At 41.1% G+C, this 24394-nt stretch overlaps 2 protein-coding genes across 3 annotated transcripts in view; one reads left to right on the top strand and one right to left on the bottom strand.

Annotated features, from left to right (window-relative positions):
* brf1a (BRF1 general transcription factor IIIB subunit a) overlaps positions 1–24394 on the bottom strand; it is a 110018-nt gene that overhangs the window by 56332 nt on the left and 29292 nt on the right. For both annotated transcript variants that reach the window (XM_080413767.1, XM_080413768.1), the window contains exons 7-12: positions 12647–12796; positions 9082–9175; positions 8112–8238; positions 5202–5241; positions 4259–4351; positions 2470–2751 (exon numbers count right to left, since the gene is read on the bottom strand). In XM_080413767.1, coding sequence (XP_080269893.1) covers positions 2470–2751; positions 4259–4351; positions 5202–5241; positions 8112–8238; positions 9082–9175; positions 12647–12796 — 786 coding nt within the window. The remainder of the gene's footprint in view (positions 1–2469; positions 2752–4258; positions 4352–5201; positions 5242–8111; positions 8239–9081; positions 9176–12646; positions 12797–24394) is intronic.
* Positions 18658–23847, top strand: LOC308074352 (BTB/POZ domain-containing protein 6-B-like). The gene is made up of 4 exons (XM_080413769.1): positions 18658–19610; positions 20809–20899; positions 21180–21298; positions 21929–23847. The coding sequence occupies exons 1-4, from the start codon at positions 19174–19176 to the stop codon at positions 22959–22961; spliced, it is 1680 nt and encodes a 559-aa protein (XP_080269895.1). The 5' UTR covers positions 18658–19173; the 3' UTR covers positions 22962–23847.

Genomic DNA, 24394 nt, shown 5'->3' on the forward strand with positions numbered 1-24394 from the left:
ATATGTATCTGCCAAACTAAATGAAAACACCTTAGTAAATCATGGAAACAAAGTATACATCGAAACCTAGGTGCATGAGAAGACTTCACATCCGTCAATGCCTCTGTTAATCACTGCCATTTAGTTTTCCAAGAAGTAGGAGAGGTTTTCCGTATTGAGAGAGAGTAGGAAAGGTCAGAGATACAGTACAGAGTAGGAGAGACAGACAGTAGGGAAACTGAGAGGGAGACAGTGTAGGGGAGACAGACAGTAAGTAGGAAAGCTTGAGAGGGAGACAATGTAGGAGAGACAGTAGGAAAGCTGAGAATAAGACAGTGCAGGAGAGACAGACAGTAGGGAAGCTGAGAGGAAGGCAGTGTAGGAGAGACAGACAGCAGGAAAGCTGAGAGGGATGCAGTGTAGTAGAGACAGACAGAAGGAAAGCTGTGAGGGAGACAGTGTAGGAGAGGCTGAGGAGAAAATGCTGTGGAAGGATTCAATCCTTCACATGGAGTGTGTGTGGTTCCAGAGGCAAACGTCTTAACCACTACACTACATAATTACACAGTTGCACGTGACTATGTAATTATGAGGAAAGTACAGGTCGCTGCCAAAATAAAGTCAATGCCACGGTACATGGGAAATACAAAGTGTACTGAAAGCACAGCTCCTGTAACTCTTTAAAAGCAGCATTTGCATTTTCCCAGCATGGTAAATGCCAATAACTAGCATTCTGAGTGCCGGCATGCCTCCATTATGTTCACTCCATCAAGACTTCTGCACATGGCTGGACAAAAATCATCTCTCTCTTCATCCAATACCATTGAAAAAAACATGCTTTTCAGTTGCAGATCTAGCTGGTATTTAAAATATTCAATTCTTATTTTAAACTTGTTCTGATTAAAAAAGAACATCTCAGGTGATGTACAGTATAATGACTGGGCATTATACTGCAAATTTTTTCTCTCCCCAAAAGCTGGATATTTTGCTAATTGTCTAATTGTTATGTTCAGCTAACCAAAACAAGGGCAAGGGCACAGTTTTAACAACAAGGGCACGGTCACACATCCCTGTCAGAAGCGTCAGCATTCCATTCACTTCCATTCTATGGGAGCAAAGGAGTTGGAGCTTCCCGTTGTGGTGCGTTGACGCATAACACGTTCAATAAGTCTGAAGCATGTAGTTCAACATTGGTGAACTTTGACTGGCCTTCAACCAATAGTAAAGAAGTATGTCGTGGATCCCACTTGGCAGCCATTTTGCTCGTAGATTTCATTTTGTGAGCCAACCACTGCAACATAAGTCAAACAAGCTACACACCATGAAACCGGCGCTGCTCACAATCCGCAAGACAACATAGGTAATTTGTGTGTCTGACACCTTGCGTTGCGTTGGCTATTCCCCCTCCGAAGCGCATGTGTGACGGTACCCTAAAGCAAATGAGGACTAATACATAAAGAGTCACAGAAATACGTAACATTGACAGACTGCCTTAAGAAAAAACTACAAATTGATTTGACTACATTACATCATCCAAAGTTACATATTTCCATATACTGTACACATATATACTTTACTCTTGGGGATTCTTTAATCCAGACAGTAAAGACAGGGACTTGGCCGTCCTGCCAACAAAATATGTGAACCAGAAACTGTTAGTGTTTGCATTATCTTGCACTACCTGCTCAGCGGTGTGTTACATTGTATTTTATGTGCTACAAGAGAACAACATTCTGCCACAGTCAGCACAGAATCCACAGAATAAGAACATCTTTCATAATAAGCTGTCATAACTCCTGTTAGACAAACCACAGCTCATTTTAAACAGGGATATAAAAAGCCCTGTTTAACTTGTCTCTTCTCGTAAGGCTATTAGGTTGCTTTCTAGACTGAAGTGAACTTAACAGGTGGAATTGATAAGTGGTTGCGGCTTTCACCTGGAATCACCTTGCAAGTCACTTCATGGACACAGCTGTTTGGTCATAATTATGTGTAATTAATTGAGACAGCTTGTTGAGGGTAAATGCAGCTGCTTGATATGCAAGGAGGGTCCTTGAGATGTCTGAAATTTCAGCCCTATATATTATGTCTTATCTGATCAAAATAATAATTTATCTATAAATTCCACAAGTCTTGTGTGTCCTCCGCATATCTGGTTAACTGCTCACCAAATCGCATGTATTGTTCGCCTCAAATAAGTGCAGTAAACAGTAAATAAAAATAAATAAATAAATAAATATAATGAAAAATAATATAATGAAATAGAATGAAATAGGTATGATGCTGTGTGTGTGCATTATTTTAGAAAGCCTGGTTTGAAACGAAAAGCCAGTATTGCTAAAAAGTAAAAGATCCCCTTAGTACTAAAAATAGTGAGCAAGTACCTTAAGAACTCTGCATTTGATGAAATTGTATACGAGTATTGTACCTAAAAAATGACATTTATGTTAAATGGCGACAACACCAGCGTGACAAACCAGCTCCTCTTACCGTTGTCCTCTCCCAAGCAGTCCATGTTCTCTGTGAGCCCCAGGCTGGCCGCTGTGGGCATGGGCCCCAGGATGGACTCCAACGACGGGCGGCAGAATTCCTGGTCGTCCTCCACTCCCTTGGCTGGTGCCTCCTCCAGTTTCTTTAGAGCCTCCATGGTGAGCTCACTCAGCTCCTTGCCAAAGTGTCTGGCCACGGCAAGCAGCTCCTCATCCACCTCCGGGTCCATGTCGTCAGAGGACGAGTCGTTATCATTGAGCTGGTTTTCAGGGTTGAAAGCGTCTGGGTAGAGAGGGGCAATATTATAGATAAAATATAATTGGTGTCGGGCAGAAACCTCTTATCTCCATATTTAATTTTGTTGTGTTTTTCCGTAAATTAACACATACATATACGTTTTTAAAAAACTGACGTCGGGTGCCAATGTTAATTTAACTATTTTCAACTGGCTGCAACTATGGAACGGATTACCGAATGTTTTTAATTTTTTTCCCCCCGATTGTACGAGACCTGTATGTGTGTAATGAGGGGATCACCGTGAGGACGGTGATCACTGAAAATATTTTGTGACTACTTGAAAAAGGTTCAAAAATTGTTAAAAATCCTGGCACTCAACATATAATATTTTAATAAACCTCTGGCACCCCAAGTGTTAATGCCCTACTTGATCATAATACAGCGTCACACAAAAGCATCAAAAGTAGCAGATCTGCAAGCTCAAAACGCGCCCTGAAAGCTCGTTTTCTAGGAAAGACAGGGGATGATGGATGTGAATATATTAGTTTAATCAATATGTGAAATATGTGCAATGCTTCTATAGAGACTTGTGCATAACTTCAGTCACACTGTGCATCAGAACGTTGCACACATATCTACTCACAATAAAACAATACAACACACCATGTAAAGGAATCAAGGATTCAGTGTTCACGTTTGTGGAACAAATCAATTTGGATATAACTCTGTAGGAATGATATACACGGCAAGACAAGCATATAATAGCTTTCACACAGTAGTGAAACAAATCATATCATTGACCCTTCATACAACTACAGCAAGTGTGTGTGTGTGAGAGGGAGAGAGGGGGGGAATGGAAAATGAAAGACAAAACAAAGGAAAATTGAAGAATGGGTACCATACCATTGCCTATTTAATTTAATAATTACATTTAATATTCAGACGTTCAGCTAAGCCAGTGGTTCAGTACCCCTTTTCCTAGATTTCTGAATCCCTATACGTACCGGACTACAACATTGTTCATATAAAACTGCATCAGAGAAAACCATAGCTAGCAAATGATGCAGATGCTATGAATGAAGGATAACCCACCTTTTGAAGAATATAACATTACAAATGTGTAATTAGTAACTCCTGAGCAGATAGCATAGCATTTCAGTAAATCCAGTTTTGATGTCCATGTTTGAAATAAAACAGCATAACTGTATGTACTATGTAGGCAATTGCTTTCTATTCAATAAGTTGTGCAAGTTTTTTGTTTAATTTTTTTTTTTTCTTTTGCAGGTCTACTCCACACGTTTGACAATATTTATTATTAATGCCACATGCCACACACATGCCACACTTACAGTGCAAGGCACTGATTACGCAATGAAATGCTCAGCGTTCATTTATCCATTTGTAACTGTGAGTGTACAAATTTAACCAAATGGACCTGTTGGCTACATTTGAGTTTACAGTCTATGAAGTCCTGATATCAGTTTACAATCAGCATTGTAAAATTCCAAGTGGTTATTTCTTCCTGTTGACCGTGTATATTTATGCGTTTTACCTTCTTTGGTGTATGCAGCGTACACTCCTCTCAGCTTGGGTCTGGATCTCTCCAGTTCTGTGTCAATTTCATCCTGATAGTCCTCAATTTCGTCTGTTGAGTCAAGGGAAATGAGAAAAAAACAAACAAAACATTAACATGAAATACAGCAGAACTGACAGATCAGCTTATCTATTCATCTATAAAAGCAGGAATTGCTCAAGTACGTTTGGAGTTGCAGTAAATTCAATCCAGTCAGCTGTCAATAGTATTTTGCTGCTAACAAGCATTCCAAACAGAGTATGTCAAAATAGCTCCAAAAAGCTTTTTGTAGACGCCACGGGGGTTGAGTGTAAACAGAAAAGTTGCAAAGCACATACTGTACATAAGGATTAGCTGCTTTATCACATGCTGAATAGGTGGCATAATCTAGTTTTTGTGTTTGTGTACAGCCAGGTCAAATTGTAAACATAAAAAAAAATGCCAATCTACAAGCTCACAACGCGTTGTGATGCAAAACGTTGTAAGGTTGCAGATCTGCTATTTTAGAAATGTATTTACCTATAATGACATGCTCCAAACAGGGACCAAAACCTTCCTTTAATGAGTTTCATCTACTGAATTGCCCTCGTAGGATAAAACATTATTTATTATTATGTGGAAATGAGCCCACGAAAAAAAAGCTCGAGGTCTGGTCCTGACACTTTTTTTTAGCATACAAGCAGTTTTACATAACTTTTCTTTGTACACAGTGAATGCAAGTCTGGCTCAAATGAAAAGCGAGTGCCAGTCAACCACACAGTGATTTTCACCTCACTTCCACTTCATGTACAATATACGTGTGGGTTTGGCTGAGATGAAAAGCTGATCACCTTCACAGAGAGAGAGAGAAGAGAAAGGAGTCTGGAATTGGAGCTGCCTTTACAGCAGCGGTAGCAACACAACAAGGATATCACATTCATACCTTGTACATCATCCATCTTCTTCTCCAGCTCAACCTCCAGCTAGAGAGAAGGAGAAAGAAAGAGACAGACAGATAAGGGAGAGGAATTGAATGAAAGGAATGAAAAGATAACTTGGTTTCATAATCAAATAGTGACCGCAGGGCAGGGGATGTTACAAGGTTAAATATGATCTCACAGGAAGGACCAGCATAGATCATGGACTGGTGTGATGTAAGACAGTGGATGCATTTACAGTAAGCCTTTCATCACTCTTATAGAATCAAATGTAATAATCATCACCAAAACGTTATGTATAGAGCAATTTAACACATAATGTGTTTTCTAGACAGAATAAAGCAGAATAAATGAATAAATAAAAGTGAATAAAAAGAGTGTGTGATAAAAAGTGCAAAGACCAGAAAAACAACGTTTATGTACCGTTTGTGATATAGATTAATTACATTTTATATTCCATTGCACTAGATAAAGTAATGGAACAAAGGAATGTTTGGTGCACACAAAAAACGTGATGTATTTTGGTGTGGTGAAGGGTATACTGTATGTTGAAATGTCTTTTCAAAGAGCAAGCTTTTGTTTTTGGATAGATTCACACAGAAGGCTTGAAGGAAAAGACTAGGTAAAATAGTGTAGGCTGGTGTGTGTATTTTATACCACAAAAACAGTGTAGGAAGGCTTTTTTTTTTTTTTTACTGTATATGTGATTACTTTGGATCTTTCTGTTTGTGTGATGAAATGACTATGTGTTGAACATACTAAATTGTAGGCTTACAGTGTCTGGGCTGGGCCCTTTTGGTGCAACACACTTTAACAAAACAAATTAAATAGACAATAAAAGAAGGCCACTAAATGCATCACAACCAAGTCAGAGAAATAGGCAGTGTAAGGAAGATATAAAATAAATAAAAAGCTTAATAAAATGATGTGCTTTTGCAAGCCTCAGCTACTTGGACACCTTCTAAAGTTTAGGAGCCTGGATGGCAAAGTTCCAATACTGGATCGTGTTCTGGCTCATAGGGAGTTTAGCATCTGCAAAGGATGTGTGTACCCATGTCTGAATAAATGAAAAGTATGTCAAGATTTGTATAGATGCACAGTATATATGTATGTATGTGTCCAGTCCTCTTGAAGGACATTAAATAATCCATCTATCTATCCATCTATCATATAATTATTCAATGTGGCAGAGCGACACACAATTGCAGTACTTAGTGACAAATTAAGTGTATAGAACTATATTTCCCAAAAGACATCTTAACAGCATTTATGTTACATGTTTAAGAGATGTACCTTGATGTGAGCGACACACTTACGATACTTACTGACAAACATTTTGCAGAACTACATTTCCCCATCTGAATGTCATTTGAACTGTCCTCTTCTAAGAGATGCGTCTTATTGTGGGCTGGTGTTACTTCATGTTACAGTAATTACTGACAAACACACAGAGTTGTGTCATATCAACTATCCTGCATTGTAAGCTGGTGGGCGAAGGTGTTCTTTTAATGCTATAAAGCACTGCATGGAGACCAGATAATACCTTGCACTAGTTTGTTTGCATGGTGTATATGCAGAAAGTGTATGAAGGTAAATATATTGCAAAAGAAATGCAAAGTCATATATATATATATATATATATATATATATATATATATATATATATATATATATATATATATATATATATATATATATATATATATATATATATATATATATATATATATATATATATATATATTTCTTCCATTTCTTCATCATCTTCTTCTGAACGTCTTCATTTTTATCATATTTTTCCTCTTAATCATCTCTCTCAAAATAATGTTCTTCTGTGCTTGGATTTATCCATTGCTGCTTGCGCCTACATTTTCAATTTAGTCCATTTTCCAGTACAACCACAACTCATCGTTTACAACCTCTTCCATCGCTCACTGCAAAAATGTGCTCTCCCACATCACAAAGTGACGAATCTCTGTGCCTTGAATTCTGCAGCACTTCTTGCAATAAATGTGTTGCAAAACTTGCACTTACGGTATATACTTTAAGTGAGAGAGCATTCTCACTTTCACATCCAAGTGCAATTCACATTCAGAACACAGGGGTTTGAATATTTTCTATGGGTAAAGATTTAAACACACGTTTTTGTTATTCAAGTTCTCACATCATATTTACCTTCATAGACATTTGTGGGGATGAGTTAACTTGCTAGCACTTGTACCAGCCTCACTTTTTATGGTTACATTACAAATTAACTGTCTTTCCATTCACTGCCAGGCTTATTTCAAGCTTGTTGATCCATATGCCACAGGCATTATGGATCAAACGGAGAATTTTTTTTCTCCGTTTACATTTTATCATTGAAGTGGATGGAGCATTAACTTTTTGAAAATCGTTTTCTCCTAGTTCCTTTGAGATAAAAAGAATTAATAAAACAAAACAAAAAAAACAAAAATGTAAAAATATATTTTGAAAAAAATAAAAATAATTAGGTGACGTCAAAAGACGTCATTGGCACTAATGGCACACTGAAAACGGCCGTCAAAAGACGTCATTGGCACTCAATGAGTTTAAGTCTGATAACTTAGGGGAAAAAAGCTTTAAATACAAGAATAAATAAAAGACGAATATCTAAAGGTAAACTTGCCACCATCATGTCAGTCTAAAAAGTGTACTGTATGATTAAATAGTGAATTACTGATTAATTAAAATAAAATTGTTTAGATCCGGCTCAACAGACACCATAAAACGTAATAATATTGTTTTTTATGAGGGAAGTTTATACAGTACATGGATAGCTTGTATTTTCTTACTCAATCCAATACAGGCCTCGTCAATTCAAGGCTGCTGTATGTAGATCTGCCTCTCTGTGTGTTTATCCATCTTTGTACATCACCTGTTAAGATCAACTGTACCTGCTTTATCTTCTTCTTCTTCAGTCCATTTTGGAAGGAGGGCGGGTCACAGTCTTGGTCCAGTTCTGTATTCATGAACTCTTCACAGGTCATGGCGCTGGTGGGTGTGTCCTCAAACTCTGTCAGTCTAATCCAGGGGAACGTAAATAACAGAGCCAAGTAGTGAGATCAAGTCTAACCACCTGAACTCCAGCATCCATATTATGGAGGGGAACGTTAGCCAAAAAGTAGCAGATCTACAAGTTCACAACGTGTTGCAACGTGGCCCGTTGTGAGCTTGTAGATCAGCTATATTTGGCACAAGGCATTTGTCTTTTTGAGAAAAAGGCGGTCCATGTACAGGTCCAACTTAGGTCCAGTTTACTACTGTAAGTCTAGACTCTAGAGGTTTAAAGTTTTAAGAGATTATATTATAATAATGTTACTACACAGTATTTATCCATTTGTACGCTCCAAGTTAAATTAACACGGAGGATTTCTTTCTTTGACCTTTATTTATTCAAGGAAGACCATTGAGAGCAAGCTCTCTTTTTCAAAGACGCCCTGATCACAGCATGTAAAACAATTATAGTTATAAAGTACAATACACATAATTAAAAACAATAACAAACATCAACTGTGTACCGACACTTGTGCTAAAACAGCAACAGCAACTATTGTGCTACTACAGTTATTAACCACATGAACCCTAATGTCTGAATTCTGGGAAAGTTATAATAGGTAAACATTCTACCAAAATAGGTGAACATTCGCCAAAAATAGCAGATCAACGTGTCGCCAACGCAATCTTGTAGATCGGATATTTCTAGCAAAAACATCCAGTGTAGAGGGAAAAAGGAGGGGGCCAAGTATAGACCCCTGGGTCAACCAAGTACCGGTATATAGGATTTAAGTTGTTAATTAAAAAGGAAAGTGATGACATTTGAATTAATGTGTAATGAAATGATTTTGTTTCAGTGACATCACTCACCTCTTTCTCAGTGTGGCCTCACACACCTTCACCACGCCGATTATTTCCTTCATGGTCCGTCGGAAATCATGCATGCGGGCAGCGACTAGCAGAGCTGAGAACATCAAAACATCCCATTCAAAAAATGATCATACAAAAAAACCTTTCTTTCCTTCATTCACTACATTTTTGTGTTTGGTCAAATGTGAGCTTTGCGCCTGTGTCAATGTGTGTGGGTGGATGTACTTGTGCGTGCGAGCGTGTGTGTGCGTGTGCATGCATGTGCTTGTGCATGTGCTTGTGCATGCAGGAGTGCAACTGGAGGTCATCTATTTCTATGGATTATTATCATTGTAAAGCTGTATTACTTATTGCTCACATTTCTTTTTTGTTTTGGTTTCTTTTTTTTTATCTTGGTTGTTTTCTAGTAAAGCACATGCAGCTGTGCATGAAATGTGTTTAAAAGAAACAAAATTTAAAGGGCATGGGTGACCGGATGGTGCTTCGACCACGTGGTTGCGGCGTCCACAGTTCGGCACTGACCGGAGACTTGTGTTGCATATCGCTCCCCATCTCTGCCCTCAGCTTCCTGTATCACTATAATCTGTATCTCAATCTCAGAAAAGGAAAAACTGCTCAACTGCTCAACTGTTTGATTTAGGAAATGTATGAGGATCCGTCTTCATAACACTGATTCTAGAACACACAAACTTGTGGTCATGCACTGCAATGGTTATCAAACCGTTTCATAAAATAAAAAGTAAAACTTAAAAAAAAAAAAATTGGGAGCTTGTAGATGGATACATAGTTTAAGTTGTTAAATAGCTTTTGATGCTATATTGGTACATTTTGCTGGGGACCCCTTGTAACCCCCTCAAGGACCCCTGGGGGTGCCCAGATTCCACTTTGAGAACCACTGAAGTACTATTTATAGATGATGTTTTCAAGACTGAGTGAGCAGACAGGGGTTCAGGCTGTTATACTGAATAGCATTCTGCCGCTTGTTGCTTGTAAACACAACTTGTAAAGTCCAACAGAAAAGAGCCCAACTACGCGTCACTCTTCCTCCCCATTCTCCTTCAGTTCCTGCAAACAGGGGAAAGCACACCCCAGATTTACTCACGTTTCCGAGGTGGAGTTTTTTGCATTTTTTTTTCCAGTGCTATGCTCGCAATTATGATCAATTCCCTCTCAGCTGTTATGATCCCTCGTACGTAGCCAAAGGGTTGATGCCCAGGAACAGCTCAAACATTCAAAAATAACAAACAAAGCAGAGCCTCTGCAGATGCAGAGTACAAATGGGCCATTAAGTAATTTGACTGATTTGGATACATGTTAGGAATAATTTTGCTATTTCAAGGGGGGGGGGTCTGCTTCAATTAGCCAGTATGATGCCATTAGAGAAATGGATGGGATTTGAACTCACAGCCTCAACAGTACATGGCAAACGCCATGTTAAGAGCACTAACACAACAGAACTGAAGCACACAATACAAAAACACAGAGGAGACAGTTTGACAAGAAGAACTACAGGACTAATATGATGGAATATGTTGCACTGCAAGGCTTAAAGCAGAACAGTTATATAATGGTCATTAGCCTTGCTGCGCTCTACAGCCTTTTAAAAGATGGATGCGTGCTCCTGCTTCTGCATGCAGTCCTAACAGCCCTCAGGATGGTAGAGGCCTGCTTTTAGTCCAGACGGCTTTGTCAAACATACACTAAAGCTGCAGTTTTCATGGAGGAAACACTTAGCTACAATTTTCATGACTTTCTCATTCTTCTTGAAATTGAAAGTTTAACCACTAACTGTTAGACCTTTTTCCAAAACTGAATTGAAGTTGTTCCCCCATGACATGACAAATTTGTTCAAAAATAGCCAATCAAGAAGCTCACTATGTGTCGCGAGCTTGTAGATCAGCTATCTTTAAAACATTTGTGAAACGCTTTGAACACTTTTGAAATTTGCTCTCCACCTGCCCAAAATAGGGTTAAAGTGATTCAAATGGATGGATCTATGGATGCACTGAGCAGGTTTCCTGACACAGCCTCCCCATCTCCCTCTCAGCTCTTCCTCTGGTTTTGTCCTCACTGTCGGAAAACTTTTTTCTTTGCACACAATGGTCCAATGACAGCGATACTGCCATCATATAGGGTAACAAACTTTGCCTTCCTCTGTGTGCAAGTGTATCCTCCTCAATAATTTATGATCAATTAATTATTCAGGCAATGCAGCCGAGGGAACAGAGACGAGACGAAAAGTAAACTGGCACACCAACGGACACGTGGCAGAGGAAGAAAGTTATTTGATTTCAGGACATCGTTGCTGGCATTGTATGGTCGCTGTCGGCGGAAAACATGTATGTCCAAAAGAGTTACTTTGGACAAAAATGTCAAATTATCATTTAGTCACAAGCTTGTTAATGCTTTATCAATGATTTATAAAACCCACAGACTTAACCTCTTTCATTTTCACTTAACTTTTTTCAAAAATAGTGAAAATACAAGCTAACAACACTTGGACCCGTTGTGAGGTTGTAGATTCAGTACTTTTGTGCGACACGCTTGGCATTAATTTACGAAAAAACTAAAAACATGAAATATGGGGATACACGGTTTCTGCCTGACAGCGGTATGTTGGTTGCATTGTATTGCTGCCATGATTATTATATATTTTTTAATCTCCCTGTATCCGGGGAAAGTTTGATTGGACAGCGATGCAATGCCCTGATTACAGCTTCACCATTTGCCCAGGACAATCGCAGTCTTCCTCCGTTTGCCACTGATGAGTTCTGTGGAGCAGCTGGGGGTAAATTGCTCAAGGGCACTTTGACAGGAGTTGTTAGGGAGTACAAAGCGATGGGAGACATAGTTACTTAATGACCACCCAAATCTTTTTCCCCAGCCAGTACGGACACTTTAAACCAGCAAATCTCCAGGCATGAGCCACAACTGTTAATTACCCATAACATCCAGTCCTGCACAGCAGTACAGCACTGTGATTTTTTTTATCTGTGACTGTATGCGTGTTGTTGTATGTCACAATCGAGAACGTGGACACCATTCAAAGTAATAGGGCGACAGAATTTAACGTGGCGGCCGCGTCCATCGCGTTCGATGGAGAAGTGGTGCCATGTTATATTTGGTTCCTCAAGCTATAGGGTTTGGCCGATATGGACAAAATCAAATCAGTATATTTTGGACAAAATACCTCAATATCTATATTGTGACAAAATATATTTTGACCATAATATAGTGATTTTTATTTTTAATTTAAAAACAGATCTACAAGCTTGTAGATCTACAAGCTTGTAGATCTGATATGTTCGACAACGTTTTAAAGCATAAAATGGGACGATGAATAACCTGTAAAGTGAGGACATTTTGCCAGTCCACACTTCTCTGGGAGCTATTTCAGGGCTAGGACTTAGATTTAGAGTTCAGGTAAGGGTTAGATTAGGCATGCAGCAGCGAGGCCCTGAGGCAGAGGAAAGGGAGTGAATGTGGTGAATGCAAACTAAAGGACGCTCCTCACAAGTGTAGTTGGCTCCACACAAACCCCTCAGAGTGTGTCCGTCATGGTTACCTGCACCACACAGCCCAGCAGGCCTGCGTCCGGTGTGCATCCAGTCTCTCTTCATCCTCTGGACGAGTCGCAGTGCTGTCATGGTAACCTCGCGGTTTTTATCCCCAAACTCCAGCAGCTGGGCGAAGCGGGGAATGTACAGACATGGATCTGGGGTGTGTGTGGCGGGGGACAGGAAGAGTACATGAGTTAGAGAGGCTGATACACCCTACTATAAGATATGGATGTTTTCACTTTATATATATCATGACAGAGAGAGGACATATAGTGACAGACTTTTTGGACTGGGTGGGTGGGAATTGTGGATTCACAGAAAGAGCAGGATGGTGCATTGAAAATATGGTATTTGTTATGCTGCTGTATGCTCTGCTACCCCTGAACAGAAAATACATTCAAAAGCAAAGGTGTGGAAAAATACTGTCATCCTGCAACAAATGCTACTCAAGGGACAGCTCCACTGGGAAAAAAACAAGAATATGTCTCAGACTGTACATTTAACTCTGCGTCTGGCCAACAGGATAATCAAAATTAAGTACTTCAGCCACTGCAGCTGAGACTTCCACTGCCTTATGGTAGAAGTGATGACCACTTAAACCTACATACTTAGTTGACTGTGGTCCCCAGAGGTCTACACTACGTTCACTCCTTTTCCCTCAACACCAAACCTCTTTACCAAAAATAGCTCATCTACAGTTTGCGACATTTGTGGTTTAGTAGATCTATAATTTTTGCTGAATGTTCGCCTATTTGTTTTACATTGAGGGTTTTACTTTGTAGCAGTTCAGTGTCTTCGAAAGGACAAGTAGCTATTATTGGACACACTGCTTGTTGCAGGGATCAGACCTGTGACTTTCAAGATTACAGGACAGCCACTTTAACCAGTATGGACCCACGGAATCCCAACGAAAAGCTAGCCACCAGCAGAACCCTGGAAAACTTTTTTGTTTGTAGCTGTAGCTGGTAAATCTGTCATTTTCTCCTAGACAGATTGGCAGGCAGCCAGCTCAGCTTGTCTTTTCTATTATAAAACAAAAAGTACTTTGGTAGCTATGAAACTAAATTGTCTGCTGAAACTGTGAACCCTGCTTGCCATCGGGGGCCAGTTGACAACAAAGAGATACGTTTCGTGTGCTGGTTATGAGAGCGGAGTCAAATAACTTTGATCTTAGTGACGGTATTTAAAGAGCCCTCGGTTGCAAAGCTGGTGGAGTCAGCTGGTAATAAGATCCAGCAGGGCCCTTCCCCCTACGTACCATGTAACGATACATCTATGAAACTAGCAGTCACTGCTCCAGGCTGCAGTGGACCATCTATAGGGCTGCTGTGGAGCAACTAGCTACTCCATCTATCACACTGTCTTCTTCTGCACAGCAAAATCCTGAGTTAATTTAACTCGGAGAGTGTACAAATGGACACGTCCATTTGGTTACATTTGGATGAATTAACACTGAGGATTTTACTGTGTACAACCAGAAATTGGACAAGATGGCCGACACTGCTCTAGGCTACAGAATAATATCTATGGAACTGCTACAGCGGTCACACTATGCAGTAATTATAATAATAATCAACTTCATTTCTATAGTGCCTTTCATGTGTAGAATGTAGCTCAATGTGTTTAATGATGTTGAGGACAATAAAGCAATTAGTGTAATGCATATGTCTAGCCACTGTTTGTTACTGTACATGGCTGTGGAATACAGTATGTAACTAATAGTGTAATATCTACTTAAGTACTAACCCTATGTTGTACATGCTCATGTACTGACTGTGTACTCGCAGCCACCAAGTTGTAATGCTGCATTTAATGAGACTGGTGTTGCATGGTGTCCTATACAAATGACTGTTGAAGTACAAAACTCCTGATAAAGAAGAGTTTATCAACCATTTATGGAATGAAAAATGAAACCCTTGATTAAAATGTTCCATGTGTTTCAACTTAAACGCCTATTTTCTTCCTTGTACCCATTTGTTCCCTGTGTTGGTTATGCACATGTATGCAAACATGTACGAAATGTGCTATATAACATCTAAAGAACTATGAGACGCTGTTTCATTTATACAGAACATTGTGTCTACTACTGTGGTACAGTATCTTTGACACAAGCAGTCACTGTTCTTCCCTCAACTTTATTATCCGTTATTTAGACGTCACTGTGCTTGGCTGTTAGTCGAGCATAATACATAACTAGTCCTCAATGTTCTCTAGAATCTACTGTAGTGCCCAAGGAGGAACTACTATTCAGATTTCTCATGAGTGTACAGTAGTACTGTATCTAAGGAAGTAGAAGTCACAGTTTTGTATTTGTAGAACTTACACCTAATTTATGTCACCTGCTTAAAATATCTGATTTAATCAGTTTTTGGCAAGCGACACTGTCATGTGACAAAGAAATTGGGCTTAACACTCACCAGTTCTACAATCTGATACGGAACTTCTGCACCACTCACTATTCTAGGATTCAGCATAGCGTCTTGTCTCACAAAATAACTACAAGTTCTACCAAGTGTCTGATCAATACACATCAAATTTGTAACTGCCTGGCTATATCATGTAATTCTATACTTAAGGCAAATATCAATTTAATTTTGCTACAAGGACTTCCTATGCTAACAATGCCAACAATTCTGAGGCAGAGAGACACAGGGCAAAACAGAGGGGCAACATGCCTGAGGACACTGCTTAGCATTGTTGCTGCATCCACCGCACAAGGACTTCTGTTTGCCAGGAAAAATATAAATAGACTTTTGACCCTGACTCTCCCATTGTTTCCTGCCAATGGGAAAAACATTTTTTAACACTACCTAAAACATTTGGAGCAAGATAATGACAAGAAGCACAATGTAGAGCAAATGGATGAAAGGCAGAGGAGCTGGTGAACTCAAACCCATGCCTCAAACAAGACAATAGGTCTGTGCCTACTGCATAAGGTACAGTATGTGTTCTAAGTTGTCTGAGCCACTAGCAAGTATCAATTCAATCCACAGCCTCAACTTGGTTTGTATCTACTGAGGCACAAAGTACAAAGGAAATACATTGTGAAATTACCTTTTGTGGCAACAAACTTTCTGAATTCAAATTAAACAGTTGACATATCCCAGTATCTGTACCTCATCGTATACTTAATGACTCTAAAGCTGTGTGTATAATCATATAGAAAATGATTTTGCATATGTACTTTTCTCCTCGTCACCTGTCAGGCATGAAAACATTTTAGGGGTGAATAAGGAGAAAAGGATGCATGTTATGTTGCATTGTTGTGTTGGCATAGTCTCTGCAGAACCAATATCTCACCAATATTTCGCTGCTTGTACCCATACAAGTGACAAATAAAGAACTCTTGATTTTATTGATTGTTGACTGATGCATGCCATCTCAAAGTGAAAGTGATGCCTGCCTACCAAAAGTGAAAAAGTGATGTATGCCTATTGCCTACAGTACTGAAAGTGAAAGAGTGTTACATGCCAAGAGGGTTCTAGGGGTATATTCTCTCTGGGTTGAAGGCTGCTGGCTACATTGTATCATTATGACATACTAGACTTTCTTCCTGTGCATGTCTATTTTGCAGCAATGTGCCACCCGGCAAAGCATGTTTGTCCTTCATAATTCTTTTTGCCCTACTCAAGCACCTGCTGCCATATTATGTCCTGGGAGGACGGGAGAGAGCCCCCTGTGGTGGGCTCAGCTGACCTCTCCACCTTCTGCAACACTCGTAGGTCCTGGGAAGAGCTCTTTCCACACTATATGGAGACGGCCCATAACAGGATGTTCTGGGTTGTAGCAGAGTAGAAAGACTTCAGGACCTTCTCTGACACCTCTAATTTCCTCAGCTGCCTGAGTCTTTGGCTTTGAGTAGCATAAAGGTGCAGTTTGCATGCCTGTTGCCAAGAATACAGTTTGAACTTCTTACTATATCGGTCTGTTGCTGCCTCATTTTCTTTAATTCATATTTTGTATAAAGAGTATATATTCTCTCTATGTGCTTAATAAATGTCTGAGTCTTCAGAGACTAGACTATCTGGTCATTTTCTTCTCCGAGTGCGCTGTTTGCTTACAGATAAGTGTTTCAACTGAATGACCACCTGTGACCACCGGTAATAGAATATTTTAAGATCACAGCAGGGATTCTAAATCACAACACTTATTTTTCAGCATTGTGAATATGTTGACAGGTATTTAATCAAATAATTATTATAAGTTATAATTTAGGAATAAATGACCTATAATCTGTTTTGAGGCATTCAGCCTCAATACAGATTTTGTGAGATTGTTTTTTATATTGCATTGATTTTTGTCATTATCTGTCATTACAGATAATGTGGTAATGCAACTGCAACTGTCACTTTCACTGTGATCACACAATTTCAATTTCAGTGACATTGTTTTATGTGTCAATATTTGCACATTTTCTTTTTTTTGGCTGAATAAATAATATTCACAAACATCTCATCTGAAAACGAGACAGAGATATGAGGGGTTGCCCTGAATTCAGAATCATTTTGGAAGCAGCGAACATGAGAACAATTTGCATAGTGTGGATGTGCATGTGTGTGTGCTGATGCACTGCGTCATCCACACACACACACACACACACACACACACTCTCTCACTCACCAGTGTTGCCAGGTTTTGTGAGAGAAATAAGCAACCAGGTCTAGGAAAACAAGCCCAAAAGAAGCAACTAGGCCACATGACCTTTCAGAGGTGGACGAGGTACTCGACCCCAGTACTTGAGTAAGAGTACAGATACTTCTTGGTCAAATTTACTCCACTATAAGTAAAAGTAGCTCAGTCAAAATGTTACTCAAGTAAGAGTAAAACAGTCATTGCTTTTAAATATACTTAAGTATTCCAAAGTACATGCTTTGAAAAATACTTTAAGTACAAGTAAAAGTACATTTCTTGATTTTTATATCAATGAATTGCTGTAATGTTTTCACAATGAATTTATAGGACCTTGTAACTCTTGTATCAGAGAAGTACTGTAACTCTCTGAAACCACCCGCATTGCATGCACTGATGTGCTTGCTTGTAGAACCACTACATTATACAAAGCTTGCAGAAACACCTATAAAACATAAATGACTGAGGAACCAGAACTAAATACTTCACTCCTATACACCCATACAAGATGTATCAAAGAGGCGAGCTGAGGGGGAAGCCAGAAACACGGCCAGTGTGAGAGCAGAAGTTAGGCAAATTGCATTTTAGGGAAGAAAAAAAAACAGCCAACCTAAAGGCCAAACCACACCAATGCAACTATTTGCAACTCCTTGCAACAAAACCGTTTTAAGGTCAACCACACCAATGCAACTAGTCGCAACTCCTTGCAACAAAACCGTTTAAAGGTCAACCGCACCAATGCAACTCCTTGCAACTGCCATTGGGGATAGTGGTTGCAAGTAGTTGCATGTTGTAAGGAGTTGCATGGGAATCATTGGTGTGGATGTGGAATGGGCTTAAAAGTACTCCGTACAGCCTTCCTAGAAATGTACTCGAGTAAAAGTGAAATATATGTTTTGGAAAAGTACTTAAGTAAGAGTAATAAGTATTAAAACAAATCTAATACTCAAGTAAAGTACAGATCCTCAGAATCTGTACTCAAGTACAGTACTCAAAGTACATTTACTCCGTTACTGTCCACCACTGCGTATATGCATCGGCTATTTGAAAATAGCCGATCAACAAGCTCACTACGCGTCGCATGTGAGCTTGTAGATTTGCTATTTTCAAAAACTCTTACAATAAAATGTGGAATATTTTTACAAGCAACTTTACAGAAAAAGAAGCCCAAAGCCGCTTATAATAAGCCGACATGGCAACACTGACGCCGCGCGCGCGCGCGCACACACACACACACACACACACACACAGAGAGGAGGCGCTTCTGACTCTCCTCTGACGTTCACTCCATGCGTCAATCTGATTTGTCGACAAACCAAACTGGGCGTCGAGGAGATTACAGCGAGAGAGAGAAAAAAGAAAAAAATAGACCCGGACATAAAAAAAACTCTCCGACAAATTACTATTCACATTATATTCACACGGTCGACACGGAACAACATCTCCGCCTCGTTTGAGGTCGATAGAAGCTTTTTGGAAAAAGACGAGGGGGGAAAAAAAAGAGAAAAACATCTGCCGGGATTAAACGCTGAGGAGAAAAACGAGGACTACGGGTCTAAACCTCTGGATTAATTTACACATTCGCTGGAAAAGGGAAAATAAAGCGACGCTCCGTGGACACGGTCTCCCGTCCAAACCCACGATGACATGATCACGAAAAACGGGGGGAAAGTGTTATTTGATGCGAGTTGTGGCGGTGGAGGAGGAGGTCGAAAACGGTTCTCCGACACAGTGGGGGTTATTGATGTGAAGCGATCCGGGTTTTGTCAACTTGACAATTGACCAGCATTAAATCGCTGTGTTCTGTGCATCGCATTGAGGGACCGGGGATTGACAACACACAATCCACCGAGCACCCGTCATTTGAGCGTTTATTAGGGGGGGGGGACAGCGGACAGTGCCGATGCCAACGGCAGACTGCAGGTTGCTTCACCATGGCCGGATCATGAGGTGCTTGACTTATCTCCTCTTACTGCCAGAAACGCTGAAGAACTCCAGGAAGGTCGGGGGGAAACAACACTCGGGCGTCGGACTCCCGCTATGCTATGAGATCCTAACTTTGTCCTTGAGCAAAAAGAAGAAGCAGAAGATGGCTGCAGAGCTGTACCCTGCTGCTGCTGCGACCACCGCCAACAACACGGACCCCATGGCCGGCAATAATGGCACCACATTGACGTCGGGGACCAGCGAGAAGCCGACCGAGGTGGAGGTCAGTCGGTCTAGCGGCAGCACCGCGACGACCCCGACCACCTCCTCCTCCGCCACCACCCAGCAGAACATCAACAACAACAACGCCGATCCGCTCAGCTGGCAGAGCAGCCACCCGACCTTACGGGAGAGGTAGGGCTTTATTTACGATTTATACCAAGCGGCGTTACGCCTAGGGTTGGGATCCGGAACCGGGTCCAACATTGAGGAACCAGGAATCGGTTCCATCACATTTGGAACCGCTTCAGGAACCTATTTTATCTACACTGTCAGAGCTGGATTTCACGTCTGCTATACAATTTCAATACCGGTGGTTCTCAAAACTTTTACATTTCAAGGACCACCATAACTCTGAGAGTGTACCCTTACGGGTCCATTTGTACACTCTCAGAGTTACAGACCTGTTAGGGTCCATTTCGAACCCCCTATAGGAATCGTTAAAGGGAACCGGGAATCGGTAAGGAACCGGAATCGTTAAAATCCTAAAAAAGGATCCCAACCCCTAGTTACGCCGTCATTAGCGAGCTGTGCAGTGCTGTGACTGCAGCCCACGGCGTGGAGCTATAACTCCGAAGAGTTTTACAAATGTACACACTGTACCCTCTGTGTTGTGAAATGAACAGTGAGGGTTGTTTTACAGTGTGTAGGTGGCAGATTCATCTGGTGCAGTCACAGAATTCGACAGGTCACGGGTTTCGGTGTGGTGTGGCACTGGTGGCCTGTCGAATTATGCGCCTTTCAAGATTTGATTCCGATTTTTGGGGACCCACGTTTTAGGTTGTTCTTCCCAAGGTCTATACAATTTAAAAACAACAAATAATGGTCCAAATGATAAACCAGTACAAAAACTATACACAGCGTCGGCCGACAAAGTTATTTTATATTCTGGTAGTGACTTTAGATACATTATTATATCATGTTTTCGTACAGTGCTACACACAATATTTGATGGGTAAACTATTTCAGAGCCATTACATTGTCGCGTTGACAGTCTTTTAGCAATGACTTGGGAATACGTGCATGATCCTACGATCAAATGCTACATATAGTCTATCTTGGTGATGCAGGTACAATAATCTGTATAGCAATAGACTCACTTAGGCCGATTTAATTAGCATTGCCATTGTAAATGACAGGCTATAATGAAATAAACGATGCATGATATTTCCTGCACATAAGACAAATTGTGCCACCGCACCGCTAAGTGATTGTTTTTGGGACCTATGGCGTTCTGAGAGCTATAGCAAGAGACTGCTCTGTGCTCACAGATATTACATAACACCAGATTGCTTATACTGATGCTTAATCGTACATATTCTTGCTTTTTAAGGAACGCGTTGATGTTTAACAATGAGCTGATGGCTGATGTCCACTTTATTGTCGGACCCTTGGGGGAGTCTGAAAGACTTCCAGCACACAAGGTAAATTTAACCAACTATAGACAAAAAACACAGTGTGGTTGTTGAATGTATATAAAATAATGTTAAATCTTGTATTTTTTTGGGGGTCAGTGGTTCTACACTGTTACTATGCAAGTTGCCAACATGTCTCTGCACCAACACTACCAGGGCAAATTCCTTTGCATTTATTGCACTTGGCGGAATCAAGTGATTCTGATTGCATGTGTCACTTATGCATCTGCCTTTTTTGTCTATCCCTCCTCTCTCCATATCTGTCCGTCCCTCTCTCCCTCCCCTCCAGTATGTGCTGGCCGTGGGAAGCTCCGTCTTCTGTGCCATGTTTTATAGCGATCTGGCCGAGGAAGAGTCGGAGATCCATATCCCAGATGTGGAACCTGCTGCATTTCTAATTCTGCTGAAGTAAGCCACTCCGCCATCACTCATCTTAGCAAACCAAGCGAGGGAGGCAGAGAGGAGATGACAAGCCCAGTCTGTCACTTCAAAGGATGTTATTACTCATCCAAAAAGCTTAAACCAGAGTCGAATGCCAGGACGCTAGGAGCGCCAGAAGGAGCATGGTGACAGAAAGCACAGTGCTCTGTAATTGCTGGTTTCTCTGTGCTCTTTGTTCAACTAGAGATTCCCCCCCCCCCCCGTCTTTGCCTCATCCTCAAGCCTGACAATTTTCTTTGGGGGGTATATGCATACTGCAGGGATATAAATAGCCCGCCTTTGTTGCTCATTCAATAGCATTGCCTAAGCCAGCACCATGGATTGTTGTGTTTGTTATCCTGTGTGAGAAATAGGCTAGGATGTGTCAAGTCATCACCCAACCCTCTTTTAGGGAGAGAAGAGCGATCATAATTTACTAAGTTATGGTTTCCTTTTGTTGGTCTGATGTAGCTACAATTACTAGTGAGACAAATAGAAACGTATGGAGCATTTTGTTACTCACATTCTACTCTGCATGTCATTAAGTACAATAACACAAAGTAAGTAATAAAGTAAATAGGGAAATGCTTTTTACTGATCACTCGTCTCCCTCCACAGGTACATGTACAGTGATGAGATAGACCTGGAAGCAGACACGGTGCTGGCCACCCTGTATGCCGCCAAGAAATACATAGTTCCAGCTCTGGCCAAGGCTTGTGTTAACTTCCTCGAGACGAGCCTGGAGGCCAAGAACGCTTGCGTCCTGTTGTCTCAGAGCCGCCTATTCGAGGAACCAGAGCTGACGCAGCGCTGCTGGGAGGTGATTGACGCCCAGGCGGAGCTGAGTCTGTGCTCCGAGGGCTTCTGTGAGATTGACCTCCAGACGCTGGAGATCATCCTGAGGCGGGAGACGCTCAACACCAAGGAGGTGGTGGTGTTCGATGCCGTCATGAACTGGGCTGTGGCCGAGTGCAAGAGACAGGGCCTGGGGCCCAACACGCGCAACAAGAGGGAGGTACTGGGCAAGGCCCTGTACTTGGTTCGCATCCCCTCCATGAGCCTGGAGGAGTTTGCGGATGGGGCGGCGCAATCAGACATTCTGACACTTGAGGAGACACACGACATCTTCCTGTGGTACACGGCGGCCAACAAACCTGAACTGGGCTTCCCTCTGACCCCCAGGAATGGCCTGAAGCCCCAAAGGTGCCACCGCTTCCAATCCTCGGCCTACCGGAGCAACCAGTGGCGCTACAGGGGCCGCTGCGACAGTATCCAGTTTGCGGTGGACAAGCGGATCTTCATCGCAGGACTGGGATTGTACGGGTCAAGCGGCGGCAAGGCCGAGTACAGCTGCAAGATCGAACTTAAGAGGCAGGGCACGACGCTGGCACAGAACATCACCAACTTTGTGTCGGATGGATCCAGCAGCACCTTCTCTGTGTGGTTCGAACACCCGGTGCAGGTGGAGCAGGACGCATTCTACACGGTCAGTGCTGTGTTGGACGGCAACGAGCTCAGCTACTTTGGACAGGAAGGAATGACAGAGGTGCAGTGTGGGAAAGTTACTTTTCAGTTCCAGTGCTCCTCGGACAGTACCAACGGGACAGGGGTGCAGGGCGGGCAGATCCCAGAACTGATTTTCTATGCGTAAGCTGCACTGGACTGAACTATTGGTGGAATATAATGTACACCCTCCCCCCCCCCACCCGATGCTCCCCGAGCCTTCAAAGTAATGTAGCATTAAAGACTAAAGGAGAAAATAATGTCACACTAAATGGCCTGATAGTTCGTCAAGAGAGACTTATTTTAAAACAAAGTAAAGGAAACATTTGTTTTATCTTATTTAAGTTAATGTTATTTTTTTATTTAATTATTTGGTTACATTTAACGTTATTTTCCTTTGTTCTGACATCCCGTGTGGAGGGCTGCGGCTGCTGTAGGAACAACATTAGCATAGTGCTTTGTGGTTATGTAATCAAGCTGAGCTCCATAACTGGAATCAAGTAGGAGCTGCCTCAAATCAGGGTGGGAGCCAGAGACACGATGCTGGTAAATATTCTGCTGTGGCTGGGGAGTTCTGTCTACTCTAACAGCCACTTTGGCAGGCAGACAACCACCATTTGGAGCCTCTATTCTGATCTTAAAATCAAGTTGGCTGGTCATATTGCTTCAAGTGGCTGATGAACATTGTGATTTAAGAACCACTGTGGCCTGTAGTAGAAAGTTTGTTTTCTGCCCTGCTTCAAAATTGTGAGATTGCAAGTCCATACAATGTTGTTGCTATAGCGCAAGCAGCGATGTTACACGAGGAGCAAACTGTATGTATGTATGTTATGATTAACAATGCAAAAAGTAGTAATTGTAAAAAAAGAAAAAAAGTCGTTTTGCACTTGAGAGGATGGCCTCCGCAGCGTTGTCTTTTTTTTTGTAAAATACAGTTTAACTGTACAGCTTGATGCTGTTGAAACCCAAGAAATGTTCTGTACAAGAATGCTTATGACAAAAAACAAAAAAAAAAGATACAAATTATAATGTGACTGAAGCTTGAGATGTCAGTTGTTCGTCATTGTGGTGCCTTGTTCCTGTGTGAACCCCTATGGGAAGTGGTTATTTGAGGCATAACAGCACCCTCTAGTCATCCTTAGGAGAAGTGCGTGCTGGTCATTATTAAATAATAAACCCAAGCCAAAGCTGCTTTAATTATTTACACATACACAAAGGATTCATGATAAATCTGAAGTAACTTAAACCCCAGTAATCCAATTAGGCCATGAATTTGCCAAGTGAAAAATCAAGTCACATCTTACATAGGTGCTATAGTTCAAAAGGTAGATCTCTGCACTAATTTCACCACAATTAGAGTTTTATTCACTATGCAGCTCCATGGGTAGAGCTTGGCTTTAACACTACCACGGGCAAATGTTCCATTCCCTGTGTAATGGTGAGAGTGGCACTAACACAGCCAGTTAGGACTTTTATTTCCGTGTAGCTCCAAGACTACAGTATGTAACTAAAACTACCAGGACGAGTTTTAAAGTGTATATTCCCAGTTTCCCACTGGGGCCTACCATGCTAAAAATGCAT

This window comes from Gymnoscopelus braueri (assembly GCF_963280865.1).
Source record: "Gymnoscopelus braueri genome assembly, chromosome: 19".
Lineage (NCBI taxonomy): Eukaryota > Metazoa > Chordata > Actinopteri > Myctophiformes > Myctophidae > Gymnoscopelus > Gymnoscopelus braueri.